General features: G+C 39.9%; 2 protein-coding genes across 3 annotated transcripts; both read right to left on the bottom strand.

Moving 5' to 3' along the window:
• Positions 1–36: 36 nt before the first annotated feature.
• On the bottom strand, positions 37–12,160 carry rab3db (RAB3D, member RAS oncogene family, b; the record flags this gene model as incomplete). Of its 2 annotated transcripts, XM_080905184.1 has the most annotated exons (5): positions 37–299; positions 457–581; positions 4,092–4,210; positions 9,249–9,485; positions 11,846–12,160. In XM_080905184.1, the coding sequence occupies 4 exons, from the start codon at positions 9,483–9,485 to the stop codon at positions 112–114; spliced, it is 669 nt and encodes a 222-aa protein (XP_080761310.1). In that variant the 3' UTR covers positions 37–111. The 2 variants fall into 2 exon arrangements, with proteins under 2 accessions (XP_080761310.1, XP_080761309.1); XM_080905183.1 differs by lacking the exon at positions 11,846–12,160 and having other exon boundaries at positions 9,249–9,494.
• Positions 12,161–14,643: 2,483 nt separating this feature from the next.
• tmem205 (transmembrane protein 205) lies at positions 14,644–17,772 on the bottom strand. The gene is made up of 4 exons (XM_080906059.1): positions 17,634–17,772; positions 16,038–16,145; positions 15,786–15,949; positions 14,644–15,660 (listed from the first exon to the last, which is right to left on the bottom strand). The coding sequence occupies exons 2-4, from the start codon at positions 16,135–16,137 to the stop codon at positions 15,358–15,360; spliced, it is 567 nt and encodes a 188-aa protein (XP_080762185.1). The 5' UTR covers positions 16,138–16,145; positions 17,634–17,772; the 3' UTR covers positions 14,644–15,357.
• Between the last annotated feature and the right edge of the window lie 1,351 nt (positions 17,773–19,123).

Genomic DNA, 19,123 nt, shown 5'->3' with positions numbered 1-19,123 from the left:
TTTTCATGGTTGAGGCACAGACAAGTTATTCTTCAGTGTGTGTGTGTGTGTGTGTGTGTGTGTGTGTGTGTGTGTGTGTGTGTGTGTTGGGAGACTAAGAAGGCAGATGGTTTAGCAAGCACAGCCCCCGTGGCTCTCTGAAGGAGAGTCTTTAAGGCCCTGGTTGCTGTGGTTGGCTATGAGGTTGGCGTCTCCTTCCATGCTCTCGTTCATCTTCTCACAGATAACATCCACTAGACGTTCAAACACCTGCTTGACGTTGATGTTGTCCTTGGCACTGGCCTCAAAGAACTGAAAACCTGACATGAAGCAAAGTCAAAAAGCTAAATGGTATTTCAATTCATCTGCTATGAAAAATAGATGTACTAATGTCAGAATCTACAAAAAAGACAAGTCAAACGTGTCTGCAGACTCTAAGCTAAAAAGAAATAACACTGTGACACTAACGGCTTTTACCTAGCTCCTCAGCCAGTCGCTGGCCATCCTCTGTGGGTATAAGCCTGTCATCCTCCAGGTCACACTTGTTACCAACCAGGATCACCTGAGCATTGTCCCACGAGTATGTCTTGATTTGTGTTGCCCTGAAAGACAAAACCAGAGTTGCAAAGTCTACATGATTAACAGCAGAAAAAAAATGCATATATATAGGACACTCTGATTAAACTATTCTTACTATAATGATCAAAGCATATGTATATACATATGTGTGCATGAACTGTATCTCTTAACGGGTAAGCCAATCAGAATAACATACAGTGGTCCCTCGTTTATCGCGGGAGTTACGTTCTAAAAATAACCCGTGATAGGTGAAATCCACGAAGTAGCCAACTTTATTTTTTACAATTATTATGGTAAATGGCCTGTATTATAGATGTTTTAAGGCTGTAAAACCCCTCACTACACACTTTAGACAGTTTTCTCAGACAGGCATGAACATTTTCACTTTTCTTTCTTGTTTAAACACTCGAAGTTCAAACCTTGCAGACAAATAAGTCCAGTATTATAGAATGAAACCAAAGGCACCCGCAGGTGATGACGTCTCGTCGACATTGTTGTGTTTGTTGGGGAGAAAACTTACAAACACACAGTACAGCACTTCAGAGTCATGTTGCTAGCGATCGAAGATTTATGTAAATTTGACAAGCTGAACGCATTCTGTACTGTGCAGGAGACACGGCACGAGATCAACTGAAAATAGTCAACAGCCAATCAGGATGCAGAACACAATGCGCTGTAAAAAGGTATGCAAAATTGCACACACACACAAAAATAAAATCTGCGAAACAGCGAGGTGAACCGCGTTTTACCGAGGGACCATTGTATATGCAAAACATTGTTACATATACAACAACTATTAATATCTATATGTTAAAAAAAACGATTTATTATAAACCCCACTGTTTTACATCTTCATATACATCCTTTTCATTCTGTTATCTCTTTGCCAATGCAGTGTTGGGTCGCCAGCGCCCAAAGCCAAAGACATTTTAGCAACCATCACGACTGAATGAACCCTTCAGCAAGTAATACTACATTTTATCTAAAATTTTTCATTTTAAATATTTTGTGCTTTTTGCTAATCATTCTTGTTTTGAATAAAGAAGAAAAAAGATATATAGGGCGAGTTTTTCCTAGTGTCAATAAAACTGTTGTTTTGAAAGCTAAATGTTTTCTCTTCTTTCTTGGTAAAGGATTCCAACTGCACAAAAGTTTTCATTTTATAATGCACCAAATGTATTGATTATGTGACATGTCCCTGATACCAACCCACACAGTCCCAACCCTCTTTAGTCTGAGGACGTGGCATCCATGATTCCCACATTTTGAATCATCAGTCACAGAACAGTTTTCCACTTGACCTCAGACTGCCCTGAAGAGGTTTAGGCCAATCACGTGCCAGCCGCATGACAGAGATTAAACTGCATATAAGGACGCAGTGAAGAATTGCGTTCACAGAGAATAGTATTCAGAATTGTTCCTGAGATCATAGAGTTAAACTCCTAGTTATGCCTGTTGTTAATGACGTTTTTTAAAATGCATTTGAAATGTATTTGAAATGCATTTCAAATACATTACTGGTCTCTCATCTCATCTCATCTCCAATGAGCATTTTTTTTCTAAAAGCTATATGATTTCTCAGTTTCAACAGTTTATATGTTGTCTTTGTACTTTTTGTATTGTCTACTGTACTTTGTACTACTTTCAGTTAAATATAGACTTTATTGTACATTATTTACAAATTCTTGCATTAATATAGCACGGCAATGCATTTCTCATCTAATTTGGGCTGCAACTCCAAACCACAAGAATCTAAACCCCCTGCAGGGGGTTCACCCCTCAGGCTCCTACTAGATACATTTATGGAATCAATTTCTAAATCCTGGGTGACGTCCTTCTCAAATTATCGCATTCACAACATTTTCAGAAAACTTGTCCTCTGCCCACTGATCTTGACGCTGGGATCACTGATTTTGAACTGTTTTGAGATTTTTAGTAGATATACCTACGGTATCAATTTGAAACTCCTACATCCCTTTGTTCTAAAGTTCACAAACTTCAGTGTCTACGTCAGGGTGACGACATTATGGCTGAGGGGTAAAAACCAGCTATCCAGTGCTGTTGAGTGTTTTTAAATAAACATTTTTATTTAGAATCATCCAAATATGATAAGTAGCATATTTGCTGTAGATTCACTAAACTCTTTGGGAAATCTGGCAAAAAAATACATTGAGGTCCATACCTTGTTAGACAGTGACACAAATTTGAAGTTTGCCCACATACACCATTGCAGTGGGTGTTAAATGATCAAGATATGATTGAACTGCAGACTTCCACCTATAACTCAGCTATTTTTATACACAATACATTGTTTTCAGATGTTCAAAATGAATGGGACAAACTAACATGAATTTAAATATAAAGACTTTTTTAAACTTTGTTGAAAATCCTTTTCAGACAGTGACACCTGAAGTCTAGAACCCATGGATGTCACCAGATGCTGCCTTTACTGCCGCCACCTTCAGCTGCTCTTTGTGGATCATTCTGCATTCAAATTTTAAGTTAATAACTGGGAAGCGCTCTGCTAGGTTGAGATCATGTGACTGACTTGGCATTTGAAGTATCTCCAATTTCTTTGTGGTATGCTTCAGATCATGAGCAGTTTTCTCCTTCTCCACACTTTTCTCTTTCCATTATTCTGGTACGTTCATCTTGGTTTCATCTGTTCAGAGAATTATTTTCAGAACTGCACAGACTTTTTTTTAGATTTTTTAGATGTTCTTTTGAACTTCCTCTTCTTGAGACGAACAGGAAGTTCTATATTCACATTCACCCTTCGTGAATGTAAATATAAAAGGACTTGTTAGATACCTTCTATATGTACATTCACAAAGGACTGATTGTAGACCTTGACAATGATACCTTCTCAAGAGTGTTTTTAACTTGGTTAGATGTTGAGAGGCTGTTTTTCTTAATTGTGAAAAGAACTCTCCAATCATGTATTTTGTCTTCTGTTGTCTTTCAGGCTTTTTGGTATTGCTGAGGCGGCCACTGCATTCATTATTTTGAAGAATGGCTCCTCCTAAAATAGTGCTGTCTCAGCGATAGGTTTACTTTTATTTTTCTGCCTTTTGATGGCCTCCCTCACTTGCACTGACATCAATGGCACCATCTTTGGGCCTCATTATAAGTCACGTTACTATTAAACCATTAAAGATTTTGTTTGTTCATTTCTTTCAATTAAAGCTGAAAATCTGCACTTCAGTCATATCTTGATTGTTTCCACTGTGGCTGTGTACAGAGATAAAACTACTTAACTTTGTACAATATATTATTGCTCTAACTGTATATAAAAAGGACAAAGAAGAACAGGGATGTCACGTTTACGTCTCAGTTCACAACTGACCACATGATGGCACTAACATACCAAAAACCCCTTCATGTTCCATCAACTGGCATCAACTTCACACTTTAGATAAAATACTCGAGAATGTATTTTTTTAATTGTTTTTTTTAGATAAAACAAAATTACAAATACATAATCTAATGTAGACAGTATTAATAGTAAAGCTTTTCACTCATTCCACACTTACCAGTCCTGAACTGCGTTGAAGGAGTCCTGGTTAGTGATATCATACATGAGCAGGAAGCCCATGGCTCCTCTGTAATAGGCTGTGGTGATGGTGCGATAGCGTTCTTGCCCTGCCGTGTCCTGCAATTATACAAAAATACACAGTCCATGAAATACTTCATTCTATCTGCTTCATTCACTTTACATTTTTAAGGTTAAAAATCTCCAGTATATGATTTTAAACCACAAGGGGGCAGTATTGCCAACACTAACCCTGGACTCTTTCCAAGTAACAGTTATCTAAGGTGTCAGCTTTGACTTGACACTACACAGTCCAAGTAGAGCAAGTTTGACAGTCATCCATTACAGCATTAATGCCCTATAATTGCATTTACATCCTATAATTTAGAAATATCTTGCAGGGATGGCTATTTTAAGCAGAAGGTGGGGATAGGGTTATTTTTCATGTAATGATGCTACTAGTACTCCTAGTTTCACCAGCTTTGATGATTCTTGTTAGTACTGGTTAGGTAAGTTCTTTTCAATTGTTTTTAAGTTAAATTCAAGTCAGATTTGTATTTGGTTTTATTAGACATGTACTGGTAAATATCAGGGTAGGTCAAGGCTCTGCTGCACTCTGTGAGACCTTCATGTAGTTTTTTTCTTCCAAACCGACTGGCTGCATTGCTTCAAAATGCCATTTCTCTGCACCACACAGTCCAGGGGAAGATGGCATTTAGATACGAGCTCCTGCCACAATCATTTCTCATCACACCGGGACTTGTGGCTTGGATTACTAACCACCTGGAGGCTGTGTAATATCACAGCCAACGGCTCAGTTTATTTATTGGACAATTAAAGCATAAAATATCAAAAAGGTAGAGTGAGTTGGTTGATTATCTCGCCGCCACTCTCGTGGTTACCTGGTAACCTTTCTAAAGTCCTTAATTTGCATCAGGGGCCTGTGTGTGTCTGATGTTTTCCTCATTTTGATGAGGAGGAAGAGTGGGTTGTCCAGGTAACCAGAGGGCATTGAAGGTTATGAATGTTCCATTACAGCTAGGACTGCTCTAGGTGGACAACCAGAGCGATCCTTCTCACTTTACGAAAACAACCAACACAGAGGGCAGTCTGCTGGTAAAATCCCTCGAGCAGAGTGCTCAAGCTTTATTCTTTAATCTTTCCAGAGCCTGCTCTGTCAGAGTTTATTTTTGTTTCAGTAACGTGTGATATATCCCAGGTCCATCTTTATCTCATCCACGAAGGGATGATCAAATATTTGGCAGCATAATAGCATTACTAACCAAACAGTCAGTCTCCAAGGTTGCTACAATAAACCCCAAACAAAAGCTGCTCCCTCGTGTGCATATATGCGATGACAGATAGGGAGGAGTTTAAATTAGGCTTGTGCACAATCAGAAGCTCTGACGTCTCTGGGACCCTGATCTTTAAACATGCGTCACCTGCGTTTATATAAGCGACCGGCATGAAGCAGTGGCACACACAGGACATCATCCCCAGGGATAGCACGCCCGGGCATATGTGCGGCTGTGTAGTGCTAAATGTGCAAAAGGTGTGTGTGTTTGCTTAAAGAAAGGAAATTTATTTCCATGACATGAGAGCAGGGATGTACACAGTGTGTGTGCACAGTGTGTTCATATTGTACATGAGTTCCTGTATGTTCATGCACTGTGCAAGGGCCACGTGGTGCGTTATCAGACTACTTTCCATGATACACACAGTGAGGCTGGCAGCTGGCACAATGGCTTAATCTGCAACTCTCTTTGTCAAAGGCTCTGGTGAATTCTCTTATGTTAGGTAGCCAACTTTAATTTAGCATTCCTGAATTATTACAGAGTTAAATATTAACACGATGTAAGAGAGTGCTTGTTTTAAGACATGCCTGCTGCTCCCACACCCTTTAAATACACTACTGAGTTCGCAGTCGATCTTCGCTATGGCTCAGTGAGACGCTGATAAGGAACTTCCTCTGCTTCCTGAGTTTAGGAAATACCAGGTTTCTTTGTCATCCAACAGCACCATCAGTACTGCTGCTTCTGTAGAACCCCATAACAATGTCCTCTAATTATTGAATACAAAGTGCACAGTCAAGTTAGTTACTGCTGTTTTTTTTCTCCCTCCTGATCAGCTGTTAGACTAACACCACTAACACTGCATGTAATTTATAAGAGACACAGTTTTAGTAAATGGTAAAAATGGCCTGTATTTGTATAGCGCTTTACTAGTCCCTAAGGACCCCAAAGCGCTTTACACAACCAGTCATCCACCCATTCACACACACACATTCACACACTAGGTGACTGTGTGTTTTGGTGTGGGCTCCTCTCGGCTGCTGATTCATTCGGGTCACTGTTTGTGGATCATACAGTGGCTCACAGATTGCTGGTTTGAATGAATCATCTGTTTGATCAGCCTAAACAATGTATATAGACAGGATTTGTAGCATAGTGTGAGGGAAGGTGAGCTGCCAGGATACACCTTATAGTACAATATGAAAGCCCATTCCAAAGTTAACTTTGTTAGTAAAGCTGTCAGTGGGGCTGATCAATCATAGAAGCTGATTCCTGCTGTTTCTCAACTGCTAACTGTAAAAAGGTGGAAAAGTATCATCTCAAAAACTGGCACAGGCATTTAAAGGTACCCATTATAGTTCTCTGAAGGTGGAAGTTTAAAAGAAGAACAAAAAGAAACTGGGGTGAAACAACAGAGTTTGACTTTTTTTTTTGCCCCAGCCCTGGTCCAACACTGAATCCTAGATTTCCCATAATGCAACTACCCATCGATTTTTTAAAAACTAGTAATCCACCCATGCCATCCTGTCACCATGTTGCAGATAAATTTGAGTGACTTAACCAGATGTTACCATATAGTTTAAAAAGTGGGGTCAGCCACTGAAGTTCCTTTTGAAGCCCCAACTCTATTTTGGCTGTTGTTACAGTGTGGGGTGGATCCTCATATAATAGTGACCTGTCAAAATGCTCTTTCATGTAATTTACTCTAAATAAACTAAAATTTAAAAAACAAGCATAATGTTGTGTTGACGTTAATAACTGAGGCGGAAAACTCATTGGGAAAGTGTTTACTGAGGTCATAAATCAAGCGAGAAGCAGGGTTATTCTTTCAGAGACTTCAACTCAGTTTGACTTCTTTTTGCAACTACGGCAGTAGTTCCTGAAAGCCAGGGTTGTGCAACTACATTTAAATTAAATTACAATTAGAACTTCTAATGATTATGGCCAAGATGACAGAAAGAGAGACTTTAGTTGACAAAAAGTTTTCAAATGTAGAGTTATTGTGTTAAAGATTCGAGACCTTAATGCTGAACAAAATAATTATGATTTTTTTCCCCACAATCGAGCAGCTCTATTCAGAAGACCATCTCACCAACTTCACTTTTCAGACCTTCCCGGAGTTTGCATCCGCTCTACAGTACATCATCTTTTAGTTATAGTCTACAGTGCTGACCCACAGTAGACATTATACAATTAATGTAAGGCTTAACAGTTTTATTCATAATAATCAAACTGTTCACAATCTAATTATGTGTGTTTTGATATTTTTATCTTAACTGTATGACTATTAGGGGAAGTAATGTCTGCTTGCCCGTCAAAGAAATGACAAATTCATGAAAAGCATCGATAGCAAATTCTCCAAAATCATGATCTTGTGTGATAAACATGCATGACAAAATGAGTTAGCAAAGAGGAATAGTGGTGTGAATTACAGCAACAACATCAACTGTCGAACGCAACACGCAACAATACTACAAACTGTAGCTCAGAAAAACAGCTGAATCAACACCTGAAGACTTCAACAACAAGGAAGCATTATGTGCTAATGTGACTGTGGAGCTACTGTACTGTTTCAGATGGTGTTTAACTTACAAACAACACCATCACAACACCTTGCCTGCTATAAATGCTGCACACAACATATTGCATCAGTGTCTACATGAAATGTACAGCAACTAAACAATGAATACATCTTACTTTCTCAACCTTGGAAGCAAAAGAGGAAGGAATTTGTGCCCAATTTGTCAAAACACATTTTATATTTAAATGAAGAGGACATCATAACCCACGATAGAGAACACTTTTCCACCTTGGCATCCAGGTGACACTGTAATCAGCAGATAAAGTTAGTTAAAGCTAGTGAACAGTCATGTGAACAGTAGCTAAGTATCCAGAAATTTATCTTAAGATTTAGTAGAAATTGTATCTGCTTGGACAGTGATGTCAAACATAAGGCCTGGGCCAGAATTGACCCGGGAAAGATAATCCGGCCCACTAAACGGCTTTGGAAAAAATTTTCTATTAATTGACAGAAACCTTCTGTTTTATAAATACAGCACAGTCTGGAGATTGAGCTACCAGAACTTTTTCTGTAATTTTACACATTTACCTCTTACAGCTTAAGTCCAAATCGTATGGACAGATTTCTTTCATTTACCACAGGAGCATTTCTTTAGCATGTAGAAAACTTAAGAAATACTGTTGAAACTGCATGTATGTAAATGTGTAGTTAAACTGACAGAAAAGGCAGATCCACTTGTCCAGCCCACGTAAGATCAAAATATGGCCCACGATGTAAAATGAATCTGATGTAAAATGAGTCCGATGTCCCTGTTCTAGGCTAACACGTTCACCATACCGATACAAAAGGTGGTCAAAAAAGTGTCAAAAAACATTCATACCATAACTTTTCTTAAAGGCACGGTACCACTAGATCTAAGGTAAAACAGGCAAACCCTGGCTTAAAACTACAACTAAAACTGTAGTAAGCACCACCATCCATCTCCTTTAAACAAATGTTGACACTTAGCAGATGCGTGATAATGGGTAGGAAGTATAAATGTGTATAAAACATGAGGAAGTCATGCTTTTTACATTTACACAATTCACAGGGTACACTTGCACAACTGCCAAACCACAGTTTGAGAAAAATGTATTTTTAAGACTTTTGTTCAGTAAGAGGTGAAAGACTTAACATGTTCTAAACCAATAACACCTTTAGAAGTATGGAGCATCCACTTTGATTTACAACAGCTTATCACAGAGTACACATGAAGCTCCTCTTCATTCTGGCAAACAAAACGGCAGAATGAACTGATGCTGTAGCTTGGCAGAGAGAACTTCTCATTTATCTCAAATCTACCCACCCAGATCTGCAACTTGATCCTCTTGTCATTGCGGAAGACAGTCTTGACCTTGAAGTCAATGCCCACGGTGCTGACGAAAGCGGAGGTGAAGGAGTCGTCGGCATAGCGGAACAAGAAGGAAGTTTTCCCCACGCTGCTGTTGCCAATGATCAGCAGCTTGAACATGTAGTCAAAGTTCTGGTCGGCTGCATCCTTCTGCGAGGGCTGCTGCTGGAGCCGCGACTCAGTTGATGCCATCTGGAGCATTTACGAGAGGGCAAAGTCTATGTGAAAAATCAGGATAAACTAAAGCACTTGCTTGAAACATCCTACCAAAATCAACTAACGGCATCACAACTGCATTATCACATCCCTCACACTGGTTAGTGGTTACAACTAGCAAAGCAGCAGCTGCATGGACAGACAATCAACGCACAAACATAACACCTCTGTTCACAGCTCTCACACACATAGAAAAATGTTTCGTTTGCAGATTTCTACTGAGGAAAAGCAGAAATCATCATTAATTTAAAGAAGCAGAGAGGAGGAAGTGATTGGCATGTACGCACGCTGAATGACTACTTCAACTAGAAGTTGACTTGATGATGTTGTGACTTAACTAAACAAAATTGCTGATTGTATATATTTTCATTCGATGTGCCATTTATACACACACTAAAAACCTGAAAATTTCCTTTAAATGAAAGTACAGGACGTCCTGCCATCTGTCCAATCGTTTCATTACAGCCATTAATCTCAGTGTAATCTCTTCTGGGGCAAGTGTGAGATTACCTGCCATCAAACCTTTTATTGTCAGTCAACCAAACACAGGGAGGAGGAGGGCAGAGAGCTGGCCATGTGCGTCCATTCAAACAGACACACACACACGCACGCATGCACGCACACACAGCAGATCAATCGTTGCAGCTCAGCTGTGCCTCTCTCTGGTCAGACCCGTCTCCGTGGAGACCAGACTTTGACTCAGCTGCCCGCAAGACCCATTAGCGGTCAAGGCAGTCAGTACGGTCAGCTTTTAACTGGCCAGATGGAGGTCTCCAGAGCTCAACACAGATATCTATCTCACTACCATGAGAGCTAAAGAAAACAAAATAAGGAGGAAAGAGTGTCTTCACTCTGTACTGTCAGAATAATTGCCATACAGGGCATAAGAGGACAAGTCTGTGTGTTTCACTTGTTAAGAACTCTGTCTGTATATAAGTGTAAGACCACCTTTTTAAAAGTAGCTGCAGTTTAGATGGAGGGTTAATCCAGACTTTAAGCCTCACTTCAGTTGAGCATTTTAAATTGCCTCTGTGGGTTTTGTATTGTAAAACTGTGTGAAAGTAAAACAAGTTTTCTTTCCTGCTGAATGTGAGCCCTAGGCACACCTGCTATACCCTCTCACGATCCTTTTAAATGGAAAAATGTGTTTCTGGGTATTAAAGGTCCTGGGCCCCACACCACGTCTCCCAATTCTTTCTAATCTCTCAGGATACTGGCTCTGAAACCCTGAATCACATGATGCCTGTGCAACTTGAGGTACATTTTTCTGCTCAGAAATCACATAACATTGATTCACTCATTTTAAAGTGATGTTTCTTAACTGTCTTAACTTCCACTCTACTGAGCTCGGCTTAAGGCTGCAGTACACCGTGTCACTTGTCCTTTGTGTTTACTGTGCAGTGTAGAACGCCTGCAGGCAGAAGCAGACTCACATAAGCTTGCTGACGTTTCATAAATTTTTAAGAAACTAAAACTTTAAAACTTGTTCATTACATGTTGTAGAGATTACAAGAATTTAAAGTGCTTTTCCTGTTGTGGTGTTGCTCAGTTCTGCAGAGTCAAGTTACTTCTGGGTATGCAAATGATATTTAAAAAAAAAAAAGACAATTGCAAAGCAGGACAGTTATAAAGATTTCTTTCTATGGTCAAAGTACCCAATGGTGTCTCTGAAATAAGTAGAACAATATGAGGAAATAAAAGCAGCTTATTCAAACATCACCACAGGACCAGGTCTCAGTGAGCAGCTGGGAAGACTAAGACAAGCACCTGCTCTCATACCACAGACCAGCCATCCTCCATGAAGTGAAACTGGCCATTCAGGGAGCTGCTGAGTGGATGAGAATGGGAGCTCCTTTATTGCACAAAGGAGCGTCATTATCCCCAGTAAAACAAATAGAGGCCATTATGGTATATAGAGCCTGATGGCAGTGCGGCCAGATCCCTCAGCTGGCATTGTTTGCTGAGCCAGAGGCAGCAGTCTGCCTGAACCAACAGGAAATGACCATTATCGATTAGTTGGCAGCAGCACATCTGTTCTCTCATTAGGAGCAGGACCGAGACACAAACACAGATGGAAAATTCAGGCTTAGGCTTCAGTACTATCTCGATACTGGGTGAAAACAAAACAAAACAAATAACAGCTTAGTTTATGTCAACATATTTCCTGCAAAACGAGAGTGTGTATTATTACTCTGTAGGGATAAGCCTACACAGATAAAGGATAAAGCCTAGGGATAAAGCAGGAAACATTGAAGTTTTAGTAAAGGTTCCCAGTTAGTAGTCGGACATGAAGGAAGCACTGTGCAGGAAAACAGCTGGGAAAGGGAGAAACGTACCTCTTTTTTTGCGGAAGAAAGGAAACGTCCAACTCGTTTTCCTTTCTACTTCTGGTATCTCCCGTCCGGTAATACGCGGAGCAAACGACCTATCAAAGTCTGCTAATAAAGTGCACCTGAAATATCCCTCCGACCTGTTTCCCTTCCTCAACAACTACTTTTCTTTTCCTTCGCTTCGCTGTTCGCGTACTACAACCTGCTCTCGGTTTGTGGACAGCTGGGGCTGAAGCCGCGGCTCTCGCTGTGACAGAGTTGGTGCGGACACTCAAGCACCCTAAACGCCACGACACTGTGTAGGTCTGCCACCAGCGCGAGGAGGAGAGGGCTGTCCAGCGTGCGTGCGCAAGTGCACGCGCGAGAGCCACACACCCTGAATAAACAACACAAGCAATTTCTAATATCCTTACGCAGACGTGAACGACTCAGTAGTTAGTTCAGAATATTATATTATATTATATTATATTTACTCCTATGTTTTCACTATGTTTTTCACTATGCAGTGAAAACTCCTATGTTTTCACTATGCTAATGCAGCCCTGCATTAGCATGGCGACACCCCCCAGTTCGCTGTGTAACCCTGTGATATTTACATTAATTGTTTCCTTTTTTGTGAAAGATGTGATACTTAGGTTATTTTTCTTTCCCCCAGAGAGTTTGATGATAATATCACTCTGCCCCAGCAGCTGTTGCACGTATGGAGATTAGAACTGGGGGTGGAAACAGCTAACTCCTCTTTGTTTAATGAATAATAAATCCCTGTACAAGCACCTTTAAAGGAGTACAGCAAGAGCCTACTATGAATGGATAACAAGCAAATCTTTATTTGCTTTATTTGTGGTCAGGCTTAAAGCTTACTGTTGTATTTTGTTCAATTGGTGCCAGTAAAATGATACTTTGTGGTTCTATGCTGAGTGCCAGACTGACTTGTCAAGGTATAGTGGGGGTGGGGGAGCCAAAGGTTCACCATGTAGTATTCACTGTAACCAAGATTCATCCTTCCAAACAATCACAGCCTTTCTGTGTCATTTTAAAATAAACTACCAGTAATGGGCTCCACAGCTAAGTGCATTTGGATTGCAAGCTCGGTGGTGTGAAGTACAGCTGAGTGTAAGAGAAGTGACCAGCTCTCTGCTTTCAGAAGGAACTACATCTGGGGGGGGGGGAAGACAGACAGATATACACATTAAATATACAGGGATCTAACCTGTGCTTGCAGATTTTTGTAACCCCCCCCCCCCCCCCCCCGCTCCCCCATCCCCTTTTTTGTCCTGTGATTGACCCTTTAAGCTTATATACAAGATAAGATAAGATAAGATAAGCGATAACATGAGAGATACAAATGAACCTGTTAAGTATAAGGATAGATAAGAATAGATACTCAACATTAGAAGAGAGCCTAAATGGTGCAAACACTGGCATCAGGAAAAATGTCCAGCAGCTATTATCACAAAATCTCAGTTAAGACGTGGAGCTTTGCTCATTTTTTTTCTCTGGTGCACACTGCAGAAAACTTGATCATGTCTAAGGTGAAGCTGTGTGAGACCTGGCCCTTAATGCTTGTATCAAAGTGAGCAGCAGAATCCTTTGACAGATGGTTCTATTAGGAGCTCGGTGTTTTATGATGCATAGGTGCATTATCCATCACTGAAATCAGACAATTGCAAATTGGACCAATTTCTCCACAAGACATGATGGAATAAAGCAGCTTGAGACTTCTAGACTCATAATTAATTTAACACACTATATTACTGCAGGGCTGCACTGCAATACCATCACGACTCCACAAACTAGCAGGCGTTTTCAGAATACCGACTGCAGTAGTATTACGTTCTCGGAAACAAATACAGACTCATTTCCTTGTGTGACTCAGGAATGAGGGAGGAATGGTTGGACCTGTCTGCGAGGAGGCCCCAACAATTCCTTTTGTTCTTAGCTTTCTTTTGTTTTATTTTGCACACCCAGAGTTGAGGAATTTTAGCTGTTTTTAACATCGTGTGTTCATCCATATTCTCTGTGTCCAGCTTTTTTCCTCATACAAAGAATTCTTGTACCATTATTCACTTTTTGAGATAATCACTAACAGCTCTGTAAATGCATGAGAAATATTGAAGAGATCAGTGAATAAACCTCTTCCCTGGTTGAAAAAGGTTTATTTCCTGATTCCACTGCAGCAGATAACCTGATAGGCAGGTAAAGCTCTTACACTCCTCAAAAGGTTGGCATGTGTAGCTGTGCTGTTTCCTCAAGACTCTTTGACTAACTTCCTTGTTTATTTTGTGACATGACTGCATGGCACATCAGTGTTTTAGTAAGATAAAACTGTATGCTCAACAGCAATTCTGCCAGTTTATACAATGCTGTTTTCATTGGGTTAGAAGAAAACATTAAAAACCTGATCACAGCCTTTAAAGGACCAACATTAATTGCATTGGGGACAAGGCAATTCATTTACTTTCAGCCTCTAGCCTATGCTTTTTATATTGAAATGTTTTCACTACAGTCCATTAGTGCTCATATTCTAATAGCAATGGTGCCTCGCTTATCCTGTAGTTGGCCGGCAAAGCTCTGTTCCCCGCATCCAAGGCTGCTCTCCTCACAACCTGACGTGCATCACCGAGAATTTAATTAAAACCTGCTTATTCTGAAAGCAGGCACTGTCTGTTTGGCCTGGCTTTATTCATCCACAAGAATCACAGGACCACTTCTTCCTAAACCAATTCTTTGAAATAAGTGTTTGCTTTTAAAGATCGTGTCACTAGGCCAAACACCAGAAAGACTTTGACATCACTCGGTTGATCCAAATGGAAGAATCAAAACAACACTTTAATCATCCAGTCATAGTTTTCATTAAACAGTGGTGACAAGTTTAAAATGCACTACAAAATCAAGAAAGTCATGGTGCACATGAAATAGCATTATGTTGTGTGCTACGATGGATCTGAAAGCTTTGTCCAAATATCGCCCCCTACTGGGGAGGGACGTGCATTGCTTCCATGTCGCTTGGTACTTTTCTTTGCTTTCTGAGAAATAAAACCAACTACATTAAAAAAAAAAATACAAAAAATAAAATAAAATTATACAAGATAAAAAAACCCATTTTGTAATCAAAAAGGTTAAGAGTGCTTAACTGACAGCAGTGAACAGCACATGATGAGTTCTGCATGCTCACTGGAGATAGTTCTTGCACATAAGGACACTTGGGGCAGATAAAGTGATGCAGAATTCTCTGTAATTACATTTGCAAAATGTCACATATACTGCTATTTATGATTCACACTTCATATTCAACACTGATATGATAGAGAAAGAGTTGGCGAAATGATTTTTGTAAACTAAAGTACTTCCAATCCAAGTCGTATGAGTGTGTGTCCTAATCCTACTGTATCATAAAGTGATAAAAGAACCAACAAATCCTGCACATTTATCAGTGTTCTGAACCAGAAACACTGTTAGATAACAAAGTACAAAAGTGTGCACGGCATTTTGGTTCTTTAATAACTAAAACATTGTCTTTAAATGGTGGCTAAATTCAAAGCTGTGTAGACCAAATTAGTTGTGGTGCAGAGGAATCCTATCAGGTTGCAGAGGCTGGACAACCCATGGTAACTGCCAAACTTGCTCCTGTAGGCTTTGTACTTGGGATCCTGTTCTTTGAGCTTGGTGTAAGCCTCTTTCTGGCTGCCCAGGCCGATCTCTTCCCCGAGGTTGTGCTCCTTCTCTACCTCCCTCATCAAGAACATCAACTCAGTGGTCTCTGGGCCAAACCACTGGGCGTTCAGACCTGCAGTGATCAGCGCCACGAAGAACAGAAGCATCTGGAAGATGAAAAGGGAAAGCTTGCAACTCGATGACGATTCACTCACAAAATGTTTAATTTTTTCTTTTTTCCCCAATCAAAAGTGCTCAGTTTTTTCATTCCTAGCAGCGTGTGATATTTCACCTGTACACTTTCATGCCAGTCCAGCAACTCTCTGGGATGGTACACAGCATACACAGCCAGGCTGACAAAGTTACTTCCAAGCACGCAGTAGAAGTACACTGGGAAAAGCTTACTCTGCACCAGGCCGAAGGTGTGCCGAGTTACCTGCCGAATCAACACAAAGCCTGCAGGCACAGACGTTTAACACGGTGTCAAAACAGGAACGCATGCATTTTGTTGAAGCCATGCCTTGTTGCTCTGTGGCCCACTTACCTGCAATGAAGGAAACCCAAAGCTGCATGCCCCAGGTGAAAGAGAGAACCATGAGGTGCAACACTTTAACAAAATCTGTTGGCTCCCCCTCTGTCACCATGGTGTCACCTTTCAAAAGAGACAAGACATGCTGTGTGGGACAGTCCAGCCAAGGTGTTTGTTTTTCAGGTTTTATGAGTGAAATTCTAGTATTTTAACCATCTGCTACTCCATGCTAAAGATAACATAACACTCCACCCATGTTCAAATGAGGTCCTGGCTACAAAAAAACTAATAGAGAGTTGGGCAAATTGCAAAGACTTAATTTTTTTCCCCCTTCTGATTTTGTTAAAATTTATATTTAAAAAATGTGTTCGAGCCCATGACAGCTGGGATAGGCTCCAGCGCCCCCCGCGACCCTGAAAAGGATAAGCGGAAGTGGATGGATGGATGGATGGATGGATGGATGGTATTCGAGCCCTTCGCTGTGCTACAAACCAAGTTTGCATTTGACTGAGATAATAAAACAGAAAAGACAACAATTCCAATAACAAAAATCTAAACAGTCTTATTTAGGATTTCTGCTGTATAAAAGCAGTCACAGACGCATGCTCATATGATCATACATGTCCCATATATGATCACAAATGTAGATGCAGCTTCTGGAAATCAATATACAGTGTTCTACAGTCAGAGTGTTTTACAGGCAAACCTCTTGCAGTACTGTGCAAAAATGTTGCATCACCCCTCCTTTCTTTACAGTGTTTCTTGGAAAATGGGAAATGTGTTTAAAGGTTACCTTCTAGGTTGTTTTGGGGAAATTATAGAAATAACGCAAAAACAGATCTGTACAACTCTAACAAGCTTGAAAGTCAATATTTTATTCTTCAAAACAGTCTGAATTCTCTTATCATTTCTTTAAGTAGTCTTCCAAAATAGTTCTCCAGACTTCTCCAAGGACATTCACAGCTCCTCTGTGGATATTGGCTGTCTTTTGTACTGTTATTTGTCAAGATGATCCCTTACTGCTTTAATAATGCTGAGCAACAGTTTCTGGAGAACTATTGCTCAAGACCACTTAAAATAAATAAATAAATATTCTAAGAAAGTATGACTCATTGAAAGCAAATGTATAAACATACAACTGGGCATCGCATTCATTTTATAATATATTGTTAGGTTTTCTTTTTTTGAGCTATAAAGTCCAAGGCTCTGGAGGAGTCCAAACATTCATCCGTGATAATGAAATTGCGCCAGAGAGATAAACGTGTCATTTGAGGGAGGTTCTCCACATACGCAGCAGACCTGATAAAGTCCACAGATTACGATATGACAGGAGAGGCAGAGCAGGAACAATACATATCAGAGTATACTGACAAACGAGCAGCCCGAATGCAAAAGTTCCTTAAAAGACATCGATAAAGAACACAACACGGCAGAGAAGCACGCAGCATGTCCTCTGATAACAGCAGGCAAAAGTCTAACGTTATGTCAAGCTAGCCAGGTTTAGCCTCAGAGCTGACAAACAGTTGCTTAAGTTTTATATTAGCGGCGGTGCTGGCTTTGTTTTGGACCTCATTGTGACAGGTACAAGCGCTTACTACTTGTTACACAAACCTGCACTTAGCTGTTTTCCTTTCCTCTGCGTTATTCCGAATGAAAAGGACCAACTAATAATGTCAATGGACTCCAAGTTTCAGCGGGTCATCAGGCGCTTCCTCTGTCTACTTATCTTGCCTGCAGGTCCCGCCCCTCCACCGAAGACGAGCCAATGGTAGTCTATGAAAATGAACATTTTATGATATGCGTGTTAATCATTGGTTCCCCTGTGATGTTTACATTCAGGGCCCCTCCCCTGTACTTACCCGCTACACAAGTGTGCCCTGCAGATGTTGGGAGGATGATTAGACCAGCGTAATCTGCAGGTTTTTGGTTAGCTCAAAAAACGTCAGTTTAAAAATAAATTTAGCAGTTACTGAACTTGCACTACAATATAGATGTATCAGTTGTTTTTTTTAATATATTTTTAATCAACTGATTTATTTATTTATTCATAGAATAATTATTAAAGGCCACAGTGGATTGAAGATTTACTATCTAATCTGTGCACAGTGCGTGTATAATCATTCTTTTGCAACTTTGGAAGCAAGAAATAACAGAATCTTCCTTTTACAGTTCACATATTAAAATTATAGTGGACGTAATATACTTTAGCCACTGGTGTATGGATCAGTATGATACGTAGCTTATGATAACAGAGAAGATGTTGACTTTCTGTTTTGTTTTTTCTGTAAAATTGAATAGCAATTTATGCAGCTTGATTGAGTGGGTGTTCCCCAGTTTTCTGTGTAACACTATTAGGGATATTATGTTGGACAATTTGTGAAGCAGTTTGATCTGAGAGTTTGTCCTTGCAACCCAATGCAGGTTTAAATAATTTTTAAACGAATTTGAGACAGGAAGTCAAATATTTAATAATCATAATCAGTTATTTCCACAGAAGAAAAGTGATTTCATACAGGGAAATTATTTACTGTCAGTTTAGACACAAGCCTTGCTGTGGCTCATACAGAATTTGACGATTATGCACTCTTTAGTAACCACTTACCTCTAATTTATTAGTCATATGGTCAGGCATTATTAAACCTTCTTACATACTTTCACATTTTCTTTGCAGTAGTGTTCAACACCCTTTGGAGGATGTAATGTGTAATGTTTTCTCAGAGTACATTTTGATTGGAGTGCTTTCATGAGTACTGGAGTGCTTTTTAAATAAAAAAAAAACCCTACTTTTATTTAAGGACACTTTTCAGCACCAGGAGAGCACTGCAAAGTAATCTGTAGAAGGTGCTGTGTCATAGGGGGTTAAAATGCAAAGAGGAGATGCTGGGTGCAAATCCCAGCAGCGCCACACAGTTAATATCATGTTCTACGTAAGTGAAAAGTTACTTTACTGATTCATATACAGAACTATATGATCTACAGTAGTCTACATATGTGATGTCAAAGTCATTTTACCACATGATTTTACCATCATCTCGACCAATGAAACACCTCTTTCTATTACAAAAGCTTTAATCACGGGGATATCCTAATATCAGAAAAAG

This window comes from Rhamphochromis sp. 'chilingali' (assembly GCF_963969265.1).
Source record: "Rhamphochromis sp. 'chilingali' genome assembly, chromosome: 15".
Classification (NCBI taxonomy): domain Eukaryota; kingdom Metazoa; phylum Chordata; class Actinopteri; order Cichliformes; family Cichlidae; genus Rhamphochromis; species Rhamphochromis sp. 'chilingali'.
This window is presented reverse-complemented; position numbering and strand designations above follow the sequence as displayed.